The sequence below is a fragment of the Athene noctua genome, chromosome 6, assembly GCF_965140245.1.
Source record: "Athene noctua chromosome 6, bAthNoc1.hap1.1, whole genome shotgun sequence".
In the NCBI taxonomy this organism is placed as follows: domain Eukaryota; kingdom Metazoa; phylum Chordata; class Aves; order Strigiformes; family Strigidae; genus Athene; species Athene noctua.
Window position 1 is genome coordinate 47,378,018 of NC_134042.1, and position 22,367 is coordinate 47,400,384.

The 22,367-nt window shown below is 36.1% G+C and overlaps 1 protein-coding gene across 5 annotated transcripts in view; it reads right to left on the reverse strand.

Annotated features, from left to right (window-relative positions):
* The window catches only part of KIAA0586 (KIAA0586 ortholog), a 73,182-nt gene that overhangs the window by 42,484 nt on the left and 8,331 nt on the right, over window positions 1-22,367 (reverse strand). For 4 of the 5 annotated variants that reach the window (XM_074908879.1, XM_074908881.1, XM_074908878.1 and 1 more), the window contains exons 9-22: window positions 21,796-21,916; window positions 20,770-20,914; window positions 19,352-19,393; window positions 17,731-17,957; window positions 16,740-16,812; window positions 16,156-16,416; window positions 15,536-15,710; window positions 9,760-9,948; window positions 8,648-8,835; window positions 7,311-7,418; window positions 6,036-6,116; window positions 1,324-1,520; window positions 1,004-1,122; window positions 227-411 (exon numbers count right to left, since the gene is read on the reverse strand). In XM_074908879.1, coding sequence (XP_074764980.1) covers window positions 227-411; window positions 1,004-1,122; window positions 1,324-1,520; window positions 6,036-6,116; window positions 7,311-7,418; window positions 8,648-8,835; window positions 9,760-9,948; window positions 15,536-15,710; window positions 16,156-16,416; window positions 16,740-16,812; window positions 17,731-17,957; window positions 19,352-19,393; window positions 20,770-20,914; window positions 21,796-21,916 — 2,111 coding nt within the window. The remainder of the gene's footprint in view (window positions 1-226; window positions 412-1,003; window positions 1,123-1,323; window positions 1,521-6,035; window positions 6,117-7,310; window positions 7,419-8,647; window positions 8,836-9,759; window positions 9,949-15,535; window positions 15,711-16,155; window positions 16,417-16,739; window positions 16,813-17,730; window positions 17,958-19,351; window positions 19,394-20,769; window positions 20,915-21,795; window positions 21,917-22,367) is intronic. The other variant, XM_074908880.1, reaches the window with a different exon arrangement.

The window sequence follows — 22,367 nt, forward strand, 5'->3', positions numbered from 1 at the left end:
TCCTTTTCAATTTTTTTTTTTTTTTTTTTTTTTAAGAGAAATCGGTTTAATCTTGTTGCTTGCTGGGGTATAATAAGGAATTAATCAAAAAAAATGCAAATGATGCACATTCAGTTCATCAGTCTTTTTTCATCATCTTTGTCTTGCACATAGTTGAACCATCATGCCACAAAGAAATTATGTCTTAGAACTTCAGTGGGAAAACTTAAATAAAAAGGACTCTTACCATCATAATCATTGTACTTGGGAGAACATTTGTAGCAGGAACTGCTTTCTGAGCCTGCTTGTTACCCAGCATGGTTGCAATTGTTTCACTGAGAGCTTCATTTACGAAATGACTTATCATTTCTGAGTCCACAGGCACACCAGCATTGATAAAGAGCTGAAATCCTCTCCCACCTGCAATTTCAACTGGAAATGAATAAACATAAAGCACGCATCCAGGTCTCACTTGTTAAAATGCATGTACTGTACTGCAGCCACTCATTCTCCATGAACTTTTTAAACACCTCCTTTGCAAAAAGTGATTTTTTTTTTTTTTTTTATTTTACAGATAAAAAACCAACAGTAGAGAAGCAATTCAGGATCATAAAAGACGGCAGCAGCATAGGGCAGTGACATCGCAGGAGAAACGTATTTATCTCCCATTCTCACACATTTATAAGGGAGGTAACTTTTGATGTATCTATTAACAAAAGAAAGGCAAACAAACATTACAGACATAGCAAAATGCCAAATCTGATTTAGATGGCCACTAACAGGAGTTGATCTCTATAGTGGTGTGTTTTATGTGCTCTTTTTGTTTTTTTAGGTAATTTATTTCAGTGGCCTTATGCTTGCTCTGCCTCAGCATAAATTAAAGCATACACTTTTGCATTTTATAGTTTCCCTGGTTCAGCATTATCCACTCTTCCGCTCAGGCAACAGCTACCTACACCGCTTTTAAAATTAACTGAAAATTGAGATATTCCATCTGCTGATGAGAACAATAACTCCTACTTACCAATGTCAGAGGTTACAGACTCACTGTCTTCGCTCTCTGAGGTGCTAACGCTGGGCACTGTTTCTTTCTGAACTGGGTACATCCCACTGATAATTTTTGCCATTATTTCTTGTTCCACCCTAGCAAAATAAAACCCATTTAACTATCAGCAAACACAAAACCACCTGAAAGTATACAAAAGAGCATTCTTGACATAAAATGCAAAGCAGTTCAAAGGAAAAAGGAGAAGGGAAGGGAGAAGACAAATGGGAAGATATTCTTATGGAGTCATTCCTTCTTCCAAATATATTATCTCGTCACTTTGTTATATTGCGACTCACCAATTTATCAATCTGTTTTCTACAGTTTCTCTCCTTTGAATCAGTTCATCCAAAATATCAGAGGACTGCTGAGGAGCAGAAGCCACTGGAGGAAACAAAGGACCACTGTATTTTGGCGAGGCAACTTTAAACTGTCCATTAAGCTCCAGAAGAGGTTCAAATAATTCTGGAATTTCATCCCTCTCTGTGTCCTGATCCTAATAAATAAGTAATAAATTAAGTTATGGTACGTTTCTGGAAGGCAATGTCACTGAGGTAACCGTCAGATTTTTTTTCTTTAAGAAACATTTGTAGATGTGTCACAGCACACAAACCACATTCTCCCTTCTTAGTATGTTGTACTTAATTGATACAATTCTAAACTTAGCAAATCATAAATCTGTAGAGGTATAAAGCTATAGGAACTGCTAAGTAAAACATGATTTGGCTCATATTTCCTGCCTGTGCTGCACAGGGCAGGGAGCCAAAGGTAATGCTAATACTCGAGAAATTTACTTGTGACATAAGTCAGGTTTCTTTAATATATACTCCAGAAATGCTTCTCCTTTAAACAAAAAAGTTTAGGAAATTTTCTACAGTTACTTTTTGGGTTAGGGTTTTTTATTCGCATTGGGTTTTGTTTGGTTTTGGGGTTTTTCTTGGAAATTAAAATTTTAACTTTAGTCTCCTGTCTGAAAAGATACATTCCCAAAAGTTAACGAGCATGTAGTCAGTGAAAACTCTAATAAAGCTGCCAGCACTGAAGGCTAGATATTAATAGTTTATATGTGTGTTACATGTATGCTTACACTTTCATTAACTTCAGCTGCTGAAAGTTAAAAGGTACTTCTGGGTGATCAACTCACAAGATCCTCACAGCCACTTTGGATTTAACCTTAATGTGCTATTTCTAAATATGGAAAGTTATTCAGTGAGCATTATAATGTTTGACTGTTTCCAAAGATGCCACCCTCCTTTCCCCCATCTGAGCACATACACAGCATTAAGAAACTGTAGAAATTTAAGAAACGGTACAAAGCAGACACCAACCCGTCATATTGTAATATAACACTTTGGAAATGTCTCGTGATGGATGAGAACCTGCATCCTTCACTCATAATATTAAAAACAAATGTCTCTAATAGTAATATGGTTCTCTCAGAAGAAAATTTGGCATGCTAGAAAGAGATGAAGAGCTGAGTGAATTACCAGTGAGAAGTATGCAGTGTTGCTTAAAAGAGCTCACTGTAAATCTACATTTACTAAAGTTAATCTCCAACACAGTGAAAGGAGAAAATAGCCTTCCTTTCCTTATATAAATTAAATTTACATTTAGCCCATAAAAAAAGCGGCTACATATTTTCTATGAATAAAAGAACAAATCACTAAACACAGAAAGAACAGAGAAGGAAAAAAGAAAGACATTTTTCTGTCTCCTTCCCCAACCCAGCATTAATACTCCTCTCCTACCTTCATATATTTTAAAACTGGAAAGTCAGATAGGTCTATGATGGGTTATGACATCAAATAGCTACTGGGGAGCGGGATCTTTCTGGATCTTTAAATAGTAATAATTCTTCAAAGAAAAGCTGTAACTTACAAAGCAGGTAGACCAGCATATGTGTATCTGGGTGACAAATAAAGATCTCTAAACCATTCTAGGTATAGAAATAAGACAGTAAAGTTAAACTCAGAATGGCACTGGATGCCTTGCAAGCTGATAAGCAGTTCATTCTGTTAGGATATATGTATTCGTAACCATTATTCATTCTGACAGCAAATGTAAAGATGTCTTTGTCCAGTGTTTCATTATGTATTTTCTTCTGACTGCATTACTCCATAAATTTTCTTTGATGTTGCCCATTTAATATAATCTTTTCTGAAAGTATGCAAAATACAAACATCTGGATTAAATAAACCACGTATATATAATAAATCATATATACATTTAGTAACTGACAAACGTTTGCAGTTCTGCATTTCTAAACTATGTGCAAAGATATTTTATATTTAATAGTGCACAACTGAAAAGAAAATTATATTCATTTTGAGATGATATATTATCTCTGCTGAAATAAAAAAATAATATAATAGTCAGTACTTAATTATACAGTTTGAACTTGTACATATATCACCTTGTAGACCAATCCTGAGTTATCTGCACTCAATTCTGCATTTTACCTCCCTGGAGACTGTTGAAAATATCTATCATGACTCCCAATCAAAATATGGTATAAATTAGAAAGTCTTTCGGATATGATTGGAATATTAATCACTGTACTTTATAATAAAGTATCAAGCCAAAATTCTATTTCCCAAATTACATTCAGATCATTAAAAAAAAGGTTTGAAATTATTAGGTGGTATAGAATAATTTGTTCCATTACCAAACATGCATATGCATAGTCTTTTATTAAAGCCATCCAAAATGGATGGATTTCTTCTTGACAGATTTCTAAGGCATTTTCACAAGCAAGGTCAGGCTGCATTGCAGGTGGTATCTGTGATCTTTTGTCTGAAGAGTTAACATGTAAAAAAATCACTGCCCTCAAAAGCATCTATGGGAAACCAGGGTTAAGGAAAATGCATTTACTCTGATCTCTGCAGGTTATATACTTTGCAGTGGCATTCAAAATGGAAGCAAATATTCTGAGAAACGAGTCCCCACCTTGCAATTAGGGCATCTTCAGACCGAGCAAAAAGTGTATCTAATCTTAAATCCTAGTAAGCTTGCTAAAAGTACTGCAGGATGTGGCTGCTCATAAGAGCTGAAAAGTAGACTCAAATGAGTCTGAGAGTCTGTTCTGGGCTCATGTCAGCTGAGCAAGTTTCTCACGCTGGAATAAGGCAGGGTCCATGCAAGGGCTGGCTTTATGAAACCTTCTGTGCAGAAGTTGGAACCTACTTTGTTGTAGGTGCAACTACTGATCCAAAAGAAGTACGTAAATCAAAGCTGTAACAGTTTTTTCTGCTTTATTCTACAGGTGAATTTTCTTACTGTGAAATAAGAGCACCTTAATTCAAGATGGAGCTCTGGGTCTTTAAACACTAGACAGCAAAGTTGCAACGGGAGAACAAGGCACATCACCTCTTCCCACGGCAGGGCTTGTGTTTTGTAAGTTGTGGCACACTGCATTAGTCTTCAAAACTGTTAAAACTGTTAGGTTATGTGACAAAACATTTGTCTCCACACACACAAAGGAGCACAGAGGAACGACAAGAGGTGGGAGAACAACCTAATACAACAACAGAGCACCCCAACTGGCTGCTCCCAGGGCTGTCACAGGAGAGGGCTCAGCCCCAGAGATCAGGAGTGAAGCCCAGCAAGGTGACCCCATGGAGGGACCCTCCACAGCACCTTTCTTAAGGCTGGGCAGGTGCATTTGGATGAGGTGATGACATGATAACTTCTTATGAGATGCAGGGAAAAGTATTTGGGGATGGTACAACACTTTCTAATGTGGTTATGGGGAGGAACCAGAGGTGTAGAAAGGGAAGGACCAAGGTGGTTTGGAGAGGTACAGGTGTGGGAAAATAGAGGGGTAAGGAGACAAAAATGGCTGGTGAGCATGCTTGCCTGGCCTTGCCCCATGCCTGATCAGTGCAGGCTGTCCTGTCTCCTCACTAAGTGCCATTTCCAACTATTTTCCTGAGCAGGAGGCTTTCAGGGGATTACACATCCAGGTGCCAGAGCTGGGGAGAGCAAGGACCCAGGGCCAGTTACTGGGTAGACTGAGTGTCTAACACCAGATACTGGAGGGATCCACACTGCGTGTGTGTATGCATGGGTACATACATGCACACACACACATGGGCACATGTATATCCCAGACCTCCATCCTGAACCGCTAGAGAGGGGAACAGGATCAGCACGCTGGTGCTGTCTGAGTGCTGATCTGTGCAGGAGAAAAGGAAAAAAAGGAAAAGGAGAAAAAAAAAGAAGAAAAAAGGAAAAGAAAAAAAAGAAAAGGAAAAAAAGCAAAAGGAGATATTTCACACAAATACTTATCCTCTTCATTTCTAACAGAATTAAGTTTTCACAATAAAAAGGGTGTGGGAAAGACAACAAGTTATTTTCCTGTATTTTTATGTGCATTTTTTCATGAATCTGAAGCCTCTTTTATAACAATAACTTTGCTTTCTTTTGATGTCTTAAACACCCCTGCCACTCCAGAGGTTGATTTCATGCTTCCACGTTGTGTTTGCCTTGCACATTTTTAAGCATATTGTCTGTATGGTCATAGGCCAAACATATGTTTCACTTGGAACATTTTTTTGGTATTGTGGTTAAAATAGATCCCATTGCCAAAAATAAAAGATAAACGCAATCCAGGAGAAAAATGAAAAAAGAATATATGAATAACTATTATTCACATCTACAAAAATTTAACAATGCAGCTTTTTGTTTAGCTAGTTCATAAACCAATTTCTTAAATACCTTTCCTACTTATTTTTATGAAATAAAGCATTTTTGTGAAAACAGAAGAAAAGTTGTCCAAATAGATTTAACTCCTCCTCTCCAATAACATAAGGTAATTTTGAAACTAAAAATTTCTAATATTTCTAATATTTTTATAGCACTGTAAACCTTTCACTATTGCTCACAATGTGTATTTTAAAAGTTGCTAGTAAAGCAAACTAATCTTCTACGTTGTGTTTTTGGTTATGACAGAATAATATAAAACAAATATAAAAACGTTTAAAAGGAAAGGACACATTTTCAATATAGTTACCTGCATGACATCGGTGACACCAATGAAATTAGTTCCTGGAAACTCCATGTCTTCTTCCTCACTATGTATATCTCCTGGAGTCTTATAAAGATAGATTGAAATCGTTAGGTATTTCATATTGGAGGAAAAAATGCATCAGCAAAAAAATTCCATGACAAGAATGCAATTAAATCACCACTCACTGTCAATAGCCTGAATCCACAAAAAATGCTTTACCCACCTTAAAAGTTATGAGGAATTTCTTTGCATATTATTAAGAGAGATTATTAGAACTTTTTCTGCTATGCTGACAACTAAAACTTGCTGCTACCAAAGCTAATAGAGTATCTCAACATCAAAAGTTCCAGGGCAATACCTGTAACTCTTCTTAAAGAAAACAGTAAGACAGAATATTGTAAAACATAGCACACAAGAGTCTAGACATTTCTTAAGTGATTTACTTATGTACAATTTCTACAATATTATTTGATAATATCATTTTCAAATAATAATCACTATTTTAGTCCAGTCTCTGTCTTATTCAGTGAATACCTTCACCACAGGAGTCTGGAGGACCTAACTCCTCAAGTCAGAATAGCAGCCAACACATAGGGAAAACAGGAGCTACAATGATTGTACACAACTAACCACTGCATCACCGTGCCCTCACGCTGTCCAGTCTGTGCAAAGCACAAAACAGAAGTCCACTGGAAGAAACAATATGCCATCCTGCAAACATGTGCCCTATTTTACAACCTTACCATTCAGAATGCAGCAATTAACCTTTCAGTTGCACAAAACCCTTCATTACTGCCTAGATTAGATTAAAAATGCTTCTGAAAAGTTACATGGAGAGAGACTAGAGTAGACTGGCCAGCTCCACACACATCAGGCTACCAGCGAACAGGCTGCGCATCCATGCCACTAATCACTCAAGTACAGCCAAGGAGCAGACAGAGGAATGAAGAACATCCTTACTCTTCATGTCAGAACACTGAAGCCAGTATAAATAAGACAGACATGGCCAAAAAGGGATCACAACTCTTAACAGGACAGAGAAATGCTGGTTTTCTTAGAGTTTTGCTATGGTGATTATTTAATCTTGGAAAAACAGTGTCTTGCTGCACTTTTTCATTTTCTTAATCAAATATCTCAAACCACAAATTCTTCAGAATAGTGACTCCATTTTTCCTGCAACTAACTTCTCTAAAACAAGATAATGAGATAACTTGGTAGGAATTTAACATTTTCTTTGTTAACAATTTTGAACTCACAGACATTTAGACTCATCAATACCTGTATTAAAGCATGAACAGGAGAAAGAGCAGGTTCAGAGCCTGGAAGCACGTGATTTACACTCACACTGTCACTTGAAGTACTGTCAATATCTACATTGGGTAACACCTAGGACAGAAAAAAGAACCAATCTGAAAATCAATGTATTAGCTCAGCTACTATCATTGAACGTTTTAGATTCTCTCTTCCACTTGCTACTGAACCACTAAACTTCAGTGGCCTCATTTTCTCATACTTGTGTCTGATAACAACTTGATGCTGAAAAACAAAATACTGTAACTTATAAAAACTAACCCTGGAAATATTCACTTCTTTTCTTGCAGTACCTGATCTCTCCTCTTCTCCAGCTCCTTGATACTATGCCTTGTATGTGACAAAAGGTGAATATAACTATTTATATAGCAGATGTGTGTTTGATTTGCAATTCATTTACACTATGTTGGCCTACAAGCCACTGTGTAGGCTGGTTATTGGCTTCATGTTGTGATCTGGCATAGTAAAATAAAGGGATAATAGTATTACAATATAGTTTGTGATAAAGGCATGTCCATTACAGCATCAAAATGTGTTGTGGATTTTTTTAAGAACAAAGATTTAAATGCTTGCTTAATTCTTTGGAGGGGTGGAAAAAATCACCTTAAATGTTTAAGAACTGGGTGAAATAAAAGCAAAATGCATGTGGGTGGAATACAGCAAGGGAACAAACCACATACTGCTCTACCAGTATTTAACTTTGAGCTCCATTAATCATTTGTATCTGAAAGGTGTGTGTAGGAGTGTGTACATTCTCAACAAGTCCAATCCAAAATAATGAACATGTAAGAAACATTAACTTCCTTGACAACAGACTCATGTAAAAATGTAAAAAAAACCCCAACAACCCAATAGGTAAAGACTGCAATGGTTGACTATTCAGGAGTCAATTCCTTGGGTTGACTATCATGCTTGAAACAGAAATCATAATGGCCAAAGCAGTTATCCAAGAAAACTGACATTTCTATTAACACTTTTTTACTCCAAGTTTGTTTTGGCTCAAAAATCTCATTTAAAAAAAAAAAAAAAAAAGAAAATTTTACATAGAACTATTTTACAAACACCCTGCATAGGTGACTTAGAGAAGAAACAGTTTCCTATTTTGGTCAAATAATAGAGATAATTGTTAAAATAGGAATAAAAATATTAGCATAGCATGACAACTTCTTGGTCCTTCCATTCTACAGGTTTCTAATGCTTACTGAGAACCATCCCCTGATGTCAAAGTAAGTTACTGATGGATGAGACTGTCCTTAGCTAGCTTTCATTAAAATAAACAAATAATCACTACTCTTGACGCATACCTGCACGGATAGTTGAGGCGGATCCTTCTTCTCTGATCTCATCTCTATTACAGCTACATTTGGTTTTTTTATCTCAACCGGTGGTTTTGGTGGCACTTGAGGAAGAGAGGTTGTAACTGTAACAGGGTGTGGTTTACCTATAACTACTTCAGCAGGCTGCAGTGAGATGTCATTAATTTGGGTTTGACCTAAGGACAGTTTAAAAATAATTAAAGATTTATATAAATCTCCAAAGTCAGTATATTAATAAATTAATTAAAATTAAATTCTGGGTGTCTGTGTTTCACAGACAGAAACAGGCTGAGACCTCATGTGCAATTATGGTGCAATTTAAAAGTTCCTTATTAACACTAGCTAAAGTAGAGTGCTTCACCAGGTACTTTTAAGGCTTTCCCAGCAGAAACTGTAAACTCAATACTGCCATTTTTTAGAATTACTCACTTTTCTTGACTATGGTGACACCTACTGCTGAAAATGAGAATAACGACATTGTGTTTCCCATTCAAAATTGCATATCATGCTTCCCCCACCTCACATTTTCTTAATCATATTCAAGATACTATTACACAATATAGCATCCCACAAATTTTTGTTTGACACACCCTTTTTTTATTATTATTGATCTTCTTTAACTGCCAATATAATACTAACCCTTCTCAAAACAAGGTCTATATAAAGGTTCTACTGAAGGTCCAAAAATACAGAAGCTACGACAATGAATTTAGTGTGTTTGAGACAATCCTACTGAAATTGTTGGGTTGAAGACATTGCAAATGTTGAATCCAAGGGCAAATGATTCAGTTCCTGCTTACTTGAATACCAAACTTGAAGCCAGAACAAGAACCCTAGAAATCTAAATTGTACCTAAGAAGTTATGTATTGCTAAGCAAATATTTGCTCTGTCAGGGTGTTGCCAGACATCCAGCACAAAGAATGGGGAGAACCAGAACATTTTAAACTCTTCCCTTATGTAGATTTCCCATGAGAAGGGCAGCTGCAAATCTCATGGGCCAGGGCAAATTACTGACTTATTTAAGAAGATGTAAATTGTATTTCCATGAAGTAGCATTAATTAACCTTCACAAGTCCTTCTGCAGGTTATTTGCTCCTACCTAGTGGAATAGCCATAGGAATTAGGTGGCCTTCAAGTGGACCACAGACAGCAGCTGTATCTCGACTTGGACTGAAGAGATACCGGTTTTCTTGGGCAAGTGCATGTAAAGGATGCTGTTTCTTAGGGCTGGTTACCACCTTCTGTGTGCAAGAAGTCGTCTGTGTTCTTGCTGACTTTACCTTTGTACCTGAAACATGAGCAGATATACTGTGTGTCATCAACACATACACAAACCCAGTAATATCACACACTCTACTAATTTAAACCTTTCTACTGAAACAATTACAAATTTTTCCTGTGGGATGAAGGGAATGAAGGAGGGACACAGGAAGGGCATAGTTTAAAAGTGCTAAGTTAGATGTCTCAGTATTGACAGCAATTGAAGGAGTTAAAATTACAAATTTTGAGCATGTGAATCTAGCAAATAAAGGCACAGAAACATGAAGAAAAGGGAACAGGGACGATAACAGGTTGGAATGAAACGTATGATTTAGCAGCTAAGAAGAAACCCATGATTTAGGCTTGAAATACAGCATTGGAAGAGCATGCAAGCCTGGCATAAAAAATAGACAGGATATATAATATAGCCAAAATTTCATCTGTTGCTCGTCTGATTAACTGCCTCAATTTTATAAACATGTAATTTGCCTCCAGCCACAAGACCGACAAGTACGCAACAGAACAGGTATAATCTACAAATTCCTGGTTTAACAACTCACTGCTACTGGAAAGTAAAGCCATAACTAATACCTGTAAGTCTTAACTTACAGGTCAAGGAAGCACTGATTTTTTGGTTCAGTTTTGAAAATGTATTGTTAAATAGCCACCCAGAAGAAATTTGTATGTAACAATGCCTAAGCATATAGCAGAGAACAACATTTATTGCAATATTGCATTACTCACTATACATTCATTCAAGGTCTTATTCAACCTATATTCTTTGCAAACAATGTATATTATTAAGGAAATTATGAACTTTAATCTAAATGGACTAAACATTGCCTGAAACATCCTCAAAAAAGGAGCCAACAATTGTGAAGTGCTTCTACTGCTACTTTGTAGGCATCAGGAAAATGAACCTGGAAAGAATCACATTGGTAACCAACTTCACATCTTTACTACAGCCAAAAAATGTCATCTTACTCCTCTGTTGTTTCTAAACATTACCCTTCCTGTATTAATGGCCAGTTAACACATGGCAACAAGCAGTTTTTAGCTCTGTTCATATTCAATAGTTTCCTAATTAATTGAAGAATAAAGGTCAGTGATTATAAAATTTAGGGATAACAAAGACTGATAATGTGACTTTTAACAAATGCAGACAAGTAAGGCGATTCCCTCAAGAGGTGGTATTTTTATACACACAAATTATGGGTTATAAGCCTAGGAACAAGAACAGCAAGTTATAATGCTTCAGTGTGAAAACACAGGTCAGGAAGAAGCGAGGTCAGGAAGAAGTGTCTCTGAAAAGGGCTTTAAGGTCAATAAGCAATACAATGAGAAATCACAATGCAATGGTCAATGGGATAAATGTAATCCTCAGATGTCTCAACAGGATGTCAGTGAGGTGGAGCAGGCGAATATATATGACAATATACCTATATATGACAATATTGCATTCAGTACTAATTCTGTATCTCTGTCAATATTAAAATAAATTGGACATTAAAAGGGCCTCTTCATTATTTGAGGTAAATCCCCTGGAAACTGAAGTAGCTGTAAACTGAAGCCAAAACCTCACTATAAATCAGTTACTAAATTTGAAGTGTCCCATTTATTTTTGAACCGTAAGGTATCTAGCCAAGGGAAAAAGTAATTAAGGGCAGAATTCCTGATGTCTTTAAATGATGAGCATGTGCCTTTCTGCAAAGCATAGGTTAGGCAGAAAGATTGTCTTTTGGTCAAAGACAAATTACTGGACTCAGTAACATAAATAGATGCAGTTCAGTGGCTTGTGATTTTGAAGAGGTCATACTCCATGATCTAACAGTACCCCTTGGCCTTGAACTTTTGAGCAAAAGCAGAAATTGGCAACATATCTGTAATACCGCCAACTTGTAAAAACAAGGTTCTCACAGTAAGAATGATTAAGTACTGTATACACACAGCACCTCATTTTAATTGCTTTCAACTTTTCATTTCCCCCTAAAAAGTTTATTTGCACTGGGCAGAAACTAGACATTTAATTAAACTTAGCTTTAAAAACCTAGTGTTTTACATATATTTATCAGTTCAAATTATGCAAGAAAACAACTTTTTTTAGAAATGCTCTCTTACTCATAAAAGTGTTAGTTGGACTTTTTCCTAACGTCCCATAAGAAACCAAGCATTAGTCACTACAGTTTATTTGCAAAGAAAATGGTTGAGAAAGTTATAAAATGACTGAAAAGAGACTCTCCAGATGGCCATTTGAGTCTTAAATAAACATCCTTATTCTAACACTAATTTAAAATAAGCTCAGTGGACTGCTCTAACAAAATAGAGTCATTTAATAAGTCTGGATTTTCCAGCCAATCAAACCCAAGGCCAACGACTTCTAATAATTTTAAAGCCTTTATCACCTGGTATATCAAGGCCAGGAAGGGAATCTGGGTGCAGATCTGTGAAGGAAAGAACTAACCATGCCTAATGCCAGCAAGATTTCTTCCTTTCTTTAAGAACCTGGTGCTTTAAAGCACTCATTCAACTTCGTTTCATTTTATTTACACTCCTACTATAGAGAAGTACAGATCTGGTTCTAATTTTATTATTTATCCTTTCCTGCCATAACAGCATCTTTCAGAATAGCAGCAGTCAAAAGCATTTAACTATTTTGTCTTCATGAGACCCATGTGAAACACAGGAGTATTACTTTTCAATTTTTTGGCAAGATGTAATGTAGGAACTCACCAAAATTAAGCAGCTTGACTAACTGTCTTATAAGAAGAGTCAGAGGCAAGTAACACCAGTATCAAACAAAAGCTGACCTCAGTCTAAAGTCATTAAAACCAGAAAACTTGGAAATAGGACACATACTAATTGGAGCACTATTTTTCTTAAGTGACATGCAAAAGATTCCATATTCTTCCTTCATTCCCTTAGATAAGAATACAAGGGGGTGTCTTATTTTATTTACTGTCAAGATAGAGACAAAACCATAACTTTCCGTAACTGCAGTCTGATGTGAAACAAATGAATTTTATGGTGGCTTTATTACTGCAAACACACATTGCTGTACTGCTGTAGTATGACTTAATGACTTGGAAGAGAATCACTTTGGGTAAAGGCTATCCAGAGTTCATTCTGTTTTCAGGCAAATAGCTTTTAAACTGTGTTTGTCACATGCAGGAGTTTTGGAAGACTGAATGCAGCATGGATCCAGTGCACAGTTTTCTCTTTCATTCCTCTTTACCTCCAACAGAAAACAAGCTAAAGCACTGGAGTAGCATATTACAGCTGCATGCAACCAGTACCTTTACATTTCACTGACACTACTGAATTAAACACGTTAACAGTAGAAAACTAGCAGTGTCAAATGGTCAAATGACCTATTTATTATAATTAGATTGGGAGAGAGGGGGGCACTTTTTCTGCCTCTTTACAAGGTATCGTTTCTGGAATGATGAAATTGGCTTCTCTGGAAAGGTTGTGACCTTCTATAAAGGACAAGAGCCCAATAAATATAGAAGAAAAATGTCATTTAGGACTCAGCAAAAGCAGAACTGCTGATTAAATGTTTTTAAAGAAGTGTCTGTTCTTAATCCAAATCTTCGCAGTCACTGTATCATTGTTATTGCTACACTAAGTGCTTACTACCACATATTTTATTCAAAAAAATCTGTAGAGAATAAACTAAACTACAGGTGTGCAGCATAGCCAGTAGTCAAAAAGAGTGATGTATCATGCTATAGACCTTCAGATGCATTTTCACAAAACAGAAGTGTTTCAAGAGAGGTCAAATAAAATACATAAGCAACAAGACTAGCAGTTTTCATATACCAAGTTCTCACCTTTTAAAAAATAAAGTAAATTTTGAAAAGTCTTTTAGATTTTTGCCAGGACTATAACTCACATTTTCCAGGAGGGTTATGAGAATTGCAAATTCTTTCTACCAATAACACTTTTTCTTCACAGATCACAACTGGGCTCCCAAGCACAGTTAAGAAAAGTACCAGGAAATGGTATAAAGACTACGGTAAGTTTAACAATAGATTTTTTACTATTTTGACAATTTGCCACTGTGGATATACACCATAATGTCCAAAAAAACCCCCAAAAAACCCCCAAACAAACCAGCAGTGCTTGTCCTCGAAGACATATATATGTTTTATGCCATACATTTTCATGACCTAAAAACATGGTCTCATCAAGTCACTGCCTTCTCATGTTGATCTCTTACACATCACACAGGATATAATATTTTGACACTTATAATAAAAACATGGACACCATTTTTTAAACATGACAGTTAAGACTGTATCAAGTATATTTTCCCTGCATGGGTAACAACAGCTTAAGTGCAAGAAGTGTATAGAGAAGCCAACTTATATTTTTCCACTGATGCTCATCCTATTAACTCAATTGTGCCCACTATCACTTTACATGCCTCTTACGCTTAACACCCTCCCTTCTCTCCATCATTATATTTTTATCATGCAAATTAGCTCAGTCTCTCCCGCAATGAGATGATGATACACATCAGTTTTTCTGACATACCAGTTAAAGATTAATCTTAGTTTCTGTATTAAGGATCAGTTAAGTTTTGGAAAGATAACTAGGAAATAAAACAGACCCAGTTAAAGCATTATTTTCTACTAACTCAAGATAAAGTTTATTTTTTTATTATTTTCACACATTTTAATAGATTTGAAAATTAGACTCTTCTGATCCTGACACTTTGCCTTCAAAGCTAATGAATGGGATTCATTACTAATCAACTAATTAACTTCTATCAATCAGTTAAATACTCTTAACAAGCTAGTACAAAGGAGTTACACTCCGCTTTTAACCCTGGCTTGACTAACAAAAGAAGTTATTTGCATTTAGTGAACTCAACCGATGCTTCCAATTAACATGCTTTTCAATATTTTCAAGTTAATACCCATAAAATCAAATTTTCGTATTTCAATTCAGGTATTAGAAGTGGGAAATGGAAAATCAGGCTTCGTTAATTTTTCAAATCTCGGTAGCTTTCTTAACTCTGAATGTATCAATCATTTAAATGACATGACTGGATAAACCTGACAAAAATAATACATCTCTCAATAACCTTTATCAAAAGCTGAGTTAGCTTTTCAAAACACTCAGCTTTCAAGTGCTTATGTCATTACTTCTAGCAATTCAGCTCTTCGAGACTTGGGCAACAATAAATATATATTAATATGTTCACTAAATTTAGAAATAAATACTAATTTGACAATCTAAAATAAGTGAGATACACCAGAAGATTTTCAGATTTGCTTAGTGTGTTTTTTAGTTTTGAAAAGAGCATCTTTTAGAATAGAGTCATTAGAATAGTTCAGCTGGAAGGGAGCTACAAGGATCATCTAGTACAACTGCCTGACCACTTCGGGGCTGATTAGAACTTAAAGCATGGTATTAAGGGCATTTTCCAAATGTCTCTTAAACACTGACAGGCTTGGAGCATCAACCACTTCTCTAGGAAGCCTACTGCAGTTGCTTAAGCTTTAAATTGAAGAGTAGGTAAACTACGATTAAATAGTTTCATTTATAGAAGGAATTCCTGATAGAAAAACTGAGAAGGAACACCTTGTTAAAATCAAAGAATTACTTACCTCTAACACACTCTATCACCTTGGGTCTCTGAGGTTTAGATTTGGGAGAGGGAGAGTTGAATCTCAGATATGGTGCTTTTTTAAGCGTGCTACGACGGCCCTGGTAAACTGGTTTCCCATAAACTTGACACAGATAGTCTTCGTTTTGTACCACTGCACTTCCATTCACAGGTCCCTGACACACACCAGGAAAAAAAAGAAAGTAGTTTACAATTCTTCATGTATGAAAATTTGAACGCATCAGTAGTGTTGCAAAAATCCAGAGGGAAAAAAAGTAAGAAGTTCTGCAACGAACGGTATAAATTGCAAGCACACATGAAAACTTACACATGCAGAATACATACAAGAAGCTTACGAACAGCTGAATAAAATAGCAGGTGCTGAGTAAGACAAACTGGTAACACGACAATGAATTCTACACCGTTACACACACTCAGCTTAGGCTTCTACAGCACGTGAAAACAAGGACAGTTCTGACAACAGAAACCCACGACAGGGCTATCACTTTCATTTAAAATTATTACAGTTACACATACAAACAATTTTTCACATCAATACTGCAATCTAAAGCATAGCAGTCATTAACAAAAAAACCCACACACAACTACTTGGGAACTCACAGCTGCCTTTTGTTCTTTCCTCTGCAAACTTTCAGAAGAAAAGTGAGTTCTAAACCTCTGTGTGCTTGTGTTATCTTCTGCTTGTTTCTGCAGCGGCTTAGCTGCAGATAAAGGCTTCTTTGTTGAGCATCCTTGGATTTTTTGTGGTTTTGCTTTAATTTCTTTATTGGTCTTCATAGCCTTGATGTTTTGGGCTCTCTTGATCCATGGGGCCTTTTGATCATATTTCACTTGTTCCAAATCATTTCTTGCCATTTCAGCCTAAAGATAAAACATAAACGTAATAAAAGGAGATTTTTATCTTCAAGGCTATCAGAAGAGTCTGGGGATAACTTTGAAGTTCTGAGAAAAATTACCTGTTTTTCATGCTAGCCAGCAGTTGTGACCAGTGATTTTCATTAAGGAAATGAAGATTTAAAACAGAGGTAAATATTTTATTACAGCACACTACATGCTAGTAATGAAAACATGAGAAAACTGCTTATAAAGTTGTGAGTGAATCGTGTTTAACTATTGACATAGAAGAACAACGTAAGGTGGAAAAATATAATGCAAAAATCTGAACTAATTTTTTCCAGCCATACCTGGATTTCTACACTGATTGCCTTAATCCACTCATCCACAGTCTTTCTGATACGAATCTCTTCCAATACATCTCTGAAATAGAAGAAAGAACTGTATTAGGTCAGTGCTTCTTAAATTGCACTGATTTGTTCCTGAGAAAGTAGTGAACTATAAACATTATAAAAGGAGAAACCCAGAACACAGACGGTAAGATTATGTACCTCTAGTCTCTGAAAGGCAGTAGGTGTAGCCTATCTGAGTTTCCCAAACCTAAATCAAACCCCACCCCCTGCTGGTACATACTAACATTATTACAAACATCTACAAGTACATGGCAGCCATGTGTCAGTTCCTATTATGATCAAAAACTGAAAAAACAAGGCAACAAAAATATTTCAACTCAAAAGACAAAAAGATAATGAAAATTACTACTTCCTCTAAAAGATAACGATAGCAGATAGCATGCCTGAACTTTACACAAAGAGAATAGTACCTTCCTCAGGAATATGCAAGATTAAGTTGTATTTTAATAGGAAAACTTTAATTATGATTCAAGCTGGAGTATTTAACACAACTCCAAAGCAAAGTTCAAAAGCCAAAGATCTGCTCTCAGATGACTAATTCTGTAACATTTAACGGCTTATGAAGCCCCTTCTGTCTGAATGATGAAATCACTCTTCAATTTTCCTATTAATGCGAGTTTGTCTACAAAAAGCTAAATGCCCCCTTGTCATGACAGCAGAGCAGTTTGTCCAGATGATACAGTCTCGGAATTCAGAATAACCAAGAAGTAACAGGTACATGTTAAATAATTAAATTTGCAGTGGAGGGGTCAAAAAACATTTGAAGTTCAGGAGATGTAGTGGCTGCTAAGAAGAATCAGTAGATACTTTTTGCAGGGAAGTGCACTAGTTTTTCAACGTATGGAATTAAAAAGATGGAAAGAGAGGTGATAAAAGATGAGCACATACAATGCACAGTCACACAAAGCACTGAATTAGAGGCTCTAACCTGTTTGTAGTCAAGGCATTAATAAAAGCATACATGGCATCTCCATCTTTTGCACGAATAACAGCTTCCAAATTTTCTTCAAGAACTTTTTTATTGCTTTGAACTCCTCTCAAAATCCTTTCGGCATCCCTCAGTATAGATTTTGGCACTTTAACATTTTGAAGGATGGATGGTTTATTGAGCGGATGATGTTCAGGAAGATCAGATGCAACAGTGGGCTTTTTTGACTAAAATTGAAACAGAACCTCTAGCTTTTAATCAGAGACTGTAACTTCAATTTTCTACACACTGATCAGAATTCCTATTAATCTACTAATATGAAATTCCTTCATATGAAATACCGTCCATGTGTACTATCAGCAACTTCAACTACTCAAGAACATTCAATATGTGAGAAATATATTTAAAAGTCAAGCAAACTAAAAGACATCCAAAAGCTCTCAAATGTGAAATGATGTAATGTATGAGATGCAAGGCTAATGAAGCTAATAAGCACGTGCAATCATGGCAAGCTGATACATGAAATATCACATGTAAATCTCTCCATGTAACAGTATTTAAGTATAATTAGAAGCCTAATAAAATAGAAAGTCCTCTAAATATAGGCACTCATTTGGCATCAATCCACCCCGAGAAACATCAAGCAATATATGTAAGTTATAACAACAAAATAAACCCCTCAACAGCACCATGAAACTGATTTTCACTTTTCAGAAGAAACAACAAAGCACCTATTAGCCTTTTACTCTGCAGAACCCTTTTACAGAGATAAAAATTGAGCGTATAGTAGCTGCTATATACAAAAGGAGGGGCCACAAGTACATGGGGAAGAAGAAGCCATACAGCTATAGTTTTCACATTCCTGATGAAACCGTGAGGTCCACAAACAGAGTGCTTCATTTTCCAGCAAGGAAACAAAAACATTTTTAAAAAGTGGTAAATACACATAAAGAAAAAGAAACCCCCAAAACAAAATACCCAAACTTGGGTAAACTCTGAAAGTATCAGCTGATTAAACAAAAAAAATAAATCTCACAGACCACAAATCCATTTTGGCTTTAAGGCTACTCTTTTATCAAATCAGAAATAAACAAAAGTTTATGTTCTAACAGGTGTACTGCCAAAGCACAATGGACATAACAAAACAGAAATCGACACACTGATCCCATGATCTTGGTTTTACCTGTGAGAAAAAGACAATATACCTAAAGATTTACCAATTTTGTTCAGGTTTAAAATTAAAATTTTTGGCAAACACTAGCTCAATAAGGTGAAATTTGGGAGAAAATGCAGGGAATACAGATACATGTTTGATTGTAAAATGATGTAGACTTGCCAGTTAGACCCAGATCATGAAATGGGTAATTATATTAGCGGTTCATTTGAGATGGCAGCTTTCTGCCTGACATTTGTATTATTCCCTCAAAGGAGTTCACCAACATTAAATAAGACAAGTCAAAGAACAAGTCTTACTTTGAGTAATGTAATCTGTACACAATAGCAAACTTTTCAAAGAAATGTAGGTATGCAGTGCTTACTGTAGTGTTATCTCATATATTCAAAACTATTTCACTATTACAGTATTTTAAAAAAACCCAGAACAAAGAGATTCAAGGTATACCTTAATAAGGTCATTCATGTCCGATTTCCATGAATTTGCTTCCTAAAAACACAGGAAAAGAGCTGTTGAAACTTATCTACAGACAGACCTGTCAAAGTAAAAATCTAGAGTAGATATTTGATCAATTTAAATGGGCACAGTGAATTTAAATCTCACTGCACACTTCTTACGGATTAGAGCACCACCTTCTGTTCCATCACAACCTATCTCAGTTAATTCAGGCCTTTCATGTGCCTGTATGACAAACCTAGTGGGCATTTATCCCAAGCATTTGAAACCATTTATGTCAACTGCACCTCTCTCGCCTGCCATTCCTTCTCCATCTCATGCTGTTCTGTTGCCTATACTAAGGTACGTTACTCGATTAAGTTTTTAACAACAGTTGTAAGCAAATATTTGCCACATAAATGGCAAATATTTGCAACATAAAAAGAGAGAACATGGCATCTGTTCTCTTACTAGTATGAACAGTTAAATATGCAATCCACTAATATCTTAGAAAAATCTATAAAACAATGCATCAGCTATACTATAAGGACAGTTGAAGCTATGTTTTCTAAAGATACATCAACAAATAACTGGCATTAATACACAGTATCTTTATAGAAATACATAAGCTGAAACCTTCAAACACAAAAAACCCACAAGATCAAAGCTATCATGTTCCAAGCCAATTCACAAACCTGTGGATATACAAATTCTTTCTTCTTTCCCATCACTTATATTTACAGGAACATAGAGGACCACAGCAGACAGGCTAAATGATCCAGTATAACTTGCTTCCACACAGAGCCAGGTTAACAAACAGACAAACCCCTCAATTTTCAGAAGTCAGACCCAAATTACATGTTGCCAGCACAGAATCATGCTAGCACCAAAAGTACAAAAACATTAGCATGAGAAACAATACGATGATGTATACCAGGTAATTCTTTAGAAACCACACTCTTTACAAAATGAAATGCCAAAATGAGAAAGGAAGTAGCTTAAGTCATCCCTAAAGTTGACTGCAGGTAAATAAACGTTCTTTCCCAAATGAGAATGTTACATCAGCTCTGTAGCTCTAGTATCACAGGAAGAACAAGCAGAAAACAGGCACTGAAAATATCTGAAATCTCAAAACCAACCAAACAAAATGCCCTTTTTTTTCTTTTTAAACCTGATTTATGTTTGGTAGAACGGCAGTAAGAGCCTCTAGAGTCTAGTCCACTGCATTCTCAGCGAGACATTACTCAGGCTCAAAGCCCCTTCACACACAGAGACTGCAGTATTTCAAATAATTGTAAACAAATGTCAGTCTTTTTACAGATGCAGAAGCAAGGGCAACACTTTTACTAGTACCAGACCTCTAATTTTTTCTCCACAATTTTTATCCCCCTTATTCAAACCCCTTGTCATTCTGATAAGATGGACTTTACCTGTAGCATGTCATGCATTTCTCTTCTCAACTGGCCAAGATCTTGAAGTAAATCATCTGCTTTTTTCACCGTTTTCTCAATTGAACTGCAATTTTGGAAGGAGCTTTCAAAAGCGGGCAATGAGTCTGTACGCAAAGCAGTATGCCTGATGGGAGAAACACTCCTGATAAAGTCTCACAGCTCCTCATGTGGCCCAAGAGAGCAGCCAACTTTGAAACTCAGCATGAATTTAAAGTGCAAAAATACCAAACCCTTATATAAAATGAAATTTGTTTTTTTACCTGTGATTAAAGACAGGTTATTGGGTTTTCTGTTTATCACTGAACACCTTGAGCTGTAACCTTGTATTTTGAACAGTGAAACTGCATCTAAAATGCTGATCTAATAGAGCAACACTTGAACTTTGGGTATCTTTCCATCTGAGGTAATATTTTTGTCTATACCATCATAATTAAGACAGTATCTATGTAGCTGTTTCTCATTATATTAGGGAAATTGTGACATCAAACTATCACTTGGGCAATATGTTTCAGACTGGATGGCTACAAAAATTTCCTAACCCACTCTGAAGCTTAGAAACTGATAGGCTGATGCTGCTCCTTCCCACAAAGTGTTACCAAATAGCTCCCATAAGCAGCCAGCTTTGAGTCTCACTGACAATGGCAACTCCACTTTAACACAACACCTGTATAGCTGGCTTCCTGACACTACTGCACAGCTGCTGCTATAGAAGGAATATACTCAGAAGACAGAAAAGCACTCCAGGTGACACCCACTGACCTCTGAGAAAGGTGTGATGAACTATCCTTAGCAACGAGCTTTCATCTACCTTCAATATGACAGAAATGCAAAAGTAGCACAGTGCTACTGAATACCAGTGCTCCAGTGTTTTACTTCAAGCAGAGCTTTGTCAGACTCAAGGACCATACTAGTGACTATTACAACATCAATATCTAAATACACCTTCCTCTATATCATTAAAACAAAAAAAATCTTCCTCAATTTTAGATTATTATGTTTATTTACCTGCCTCTCTCAGAATGCCGTCTCATTTTATTACTGTTTAATGTTGCCTTCTCCGAAAACTCAGCTTGCCTCAGTGGCATTTCTTGAGAATTCAGAATATGCTCATGAAGTCTCTCTTCACCTAATACAGAAAAAAAGCAAGTCACATTTACTGTTTTGTTCAACATATTTAATACTTTTTTTTCCTTTCCAGATATTTCACCATTATAGAGTAATCACCAAGGATAGTAAAAACAAATTTTTAAATTTTAAAATACAGATCTACTTCAGATAAGACAAGTCACATAAAACCACTTACACTATGATCGATTTACTTTAGCAAAGTCAGAAAATAGATGAATGAAACTGTGACAGCAATTAACTGAATCACAGAGAAACATTCTGCCCATAAGGTCACATAAGGTCCTTTGTGCCATTTCATTTATTCCTGGACCAGACAGAACAATAGGAAGACGTGATAGCTTTGTAAAAAAGAGATAGAAGAGCAGTCTGAGAAGGATCTAATAAAGATACAAACAGGCATTTTGTCCACAAGGTTAAGAGTACAACGGCTGGCTCTTTTAAATGTTCTT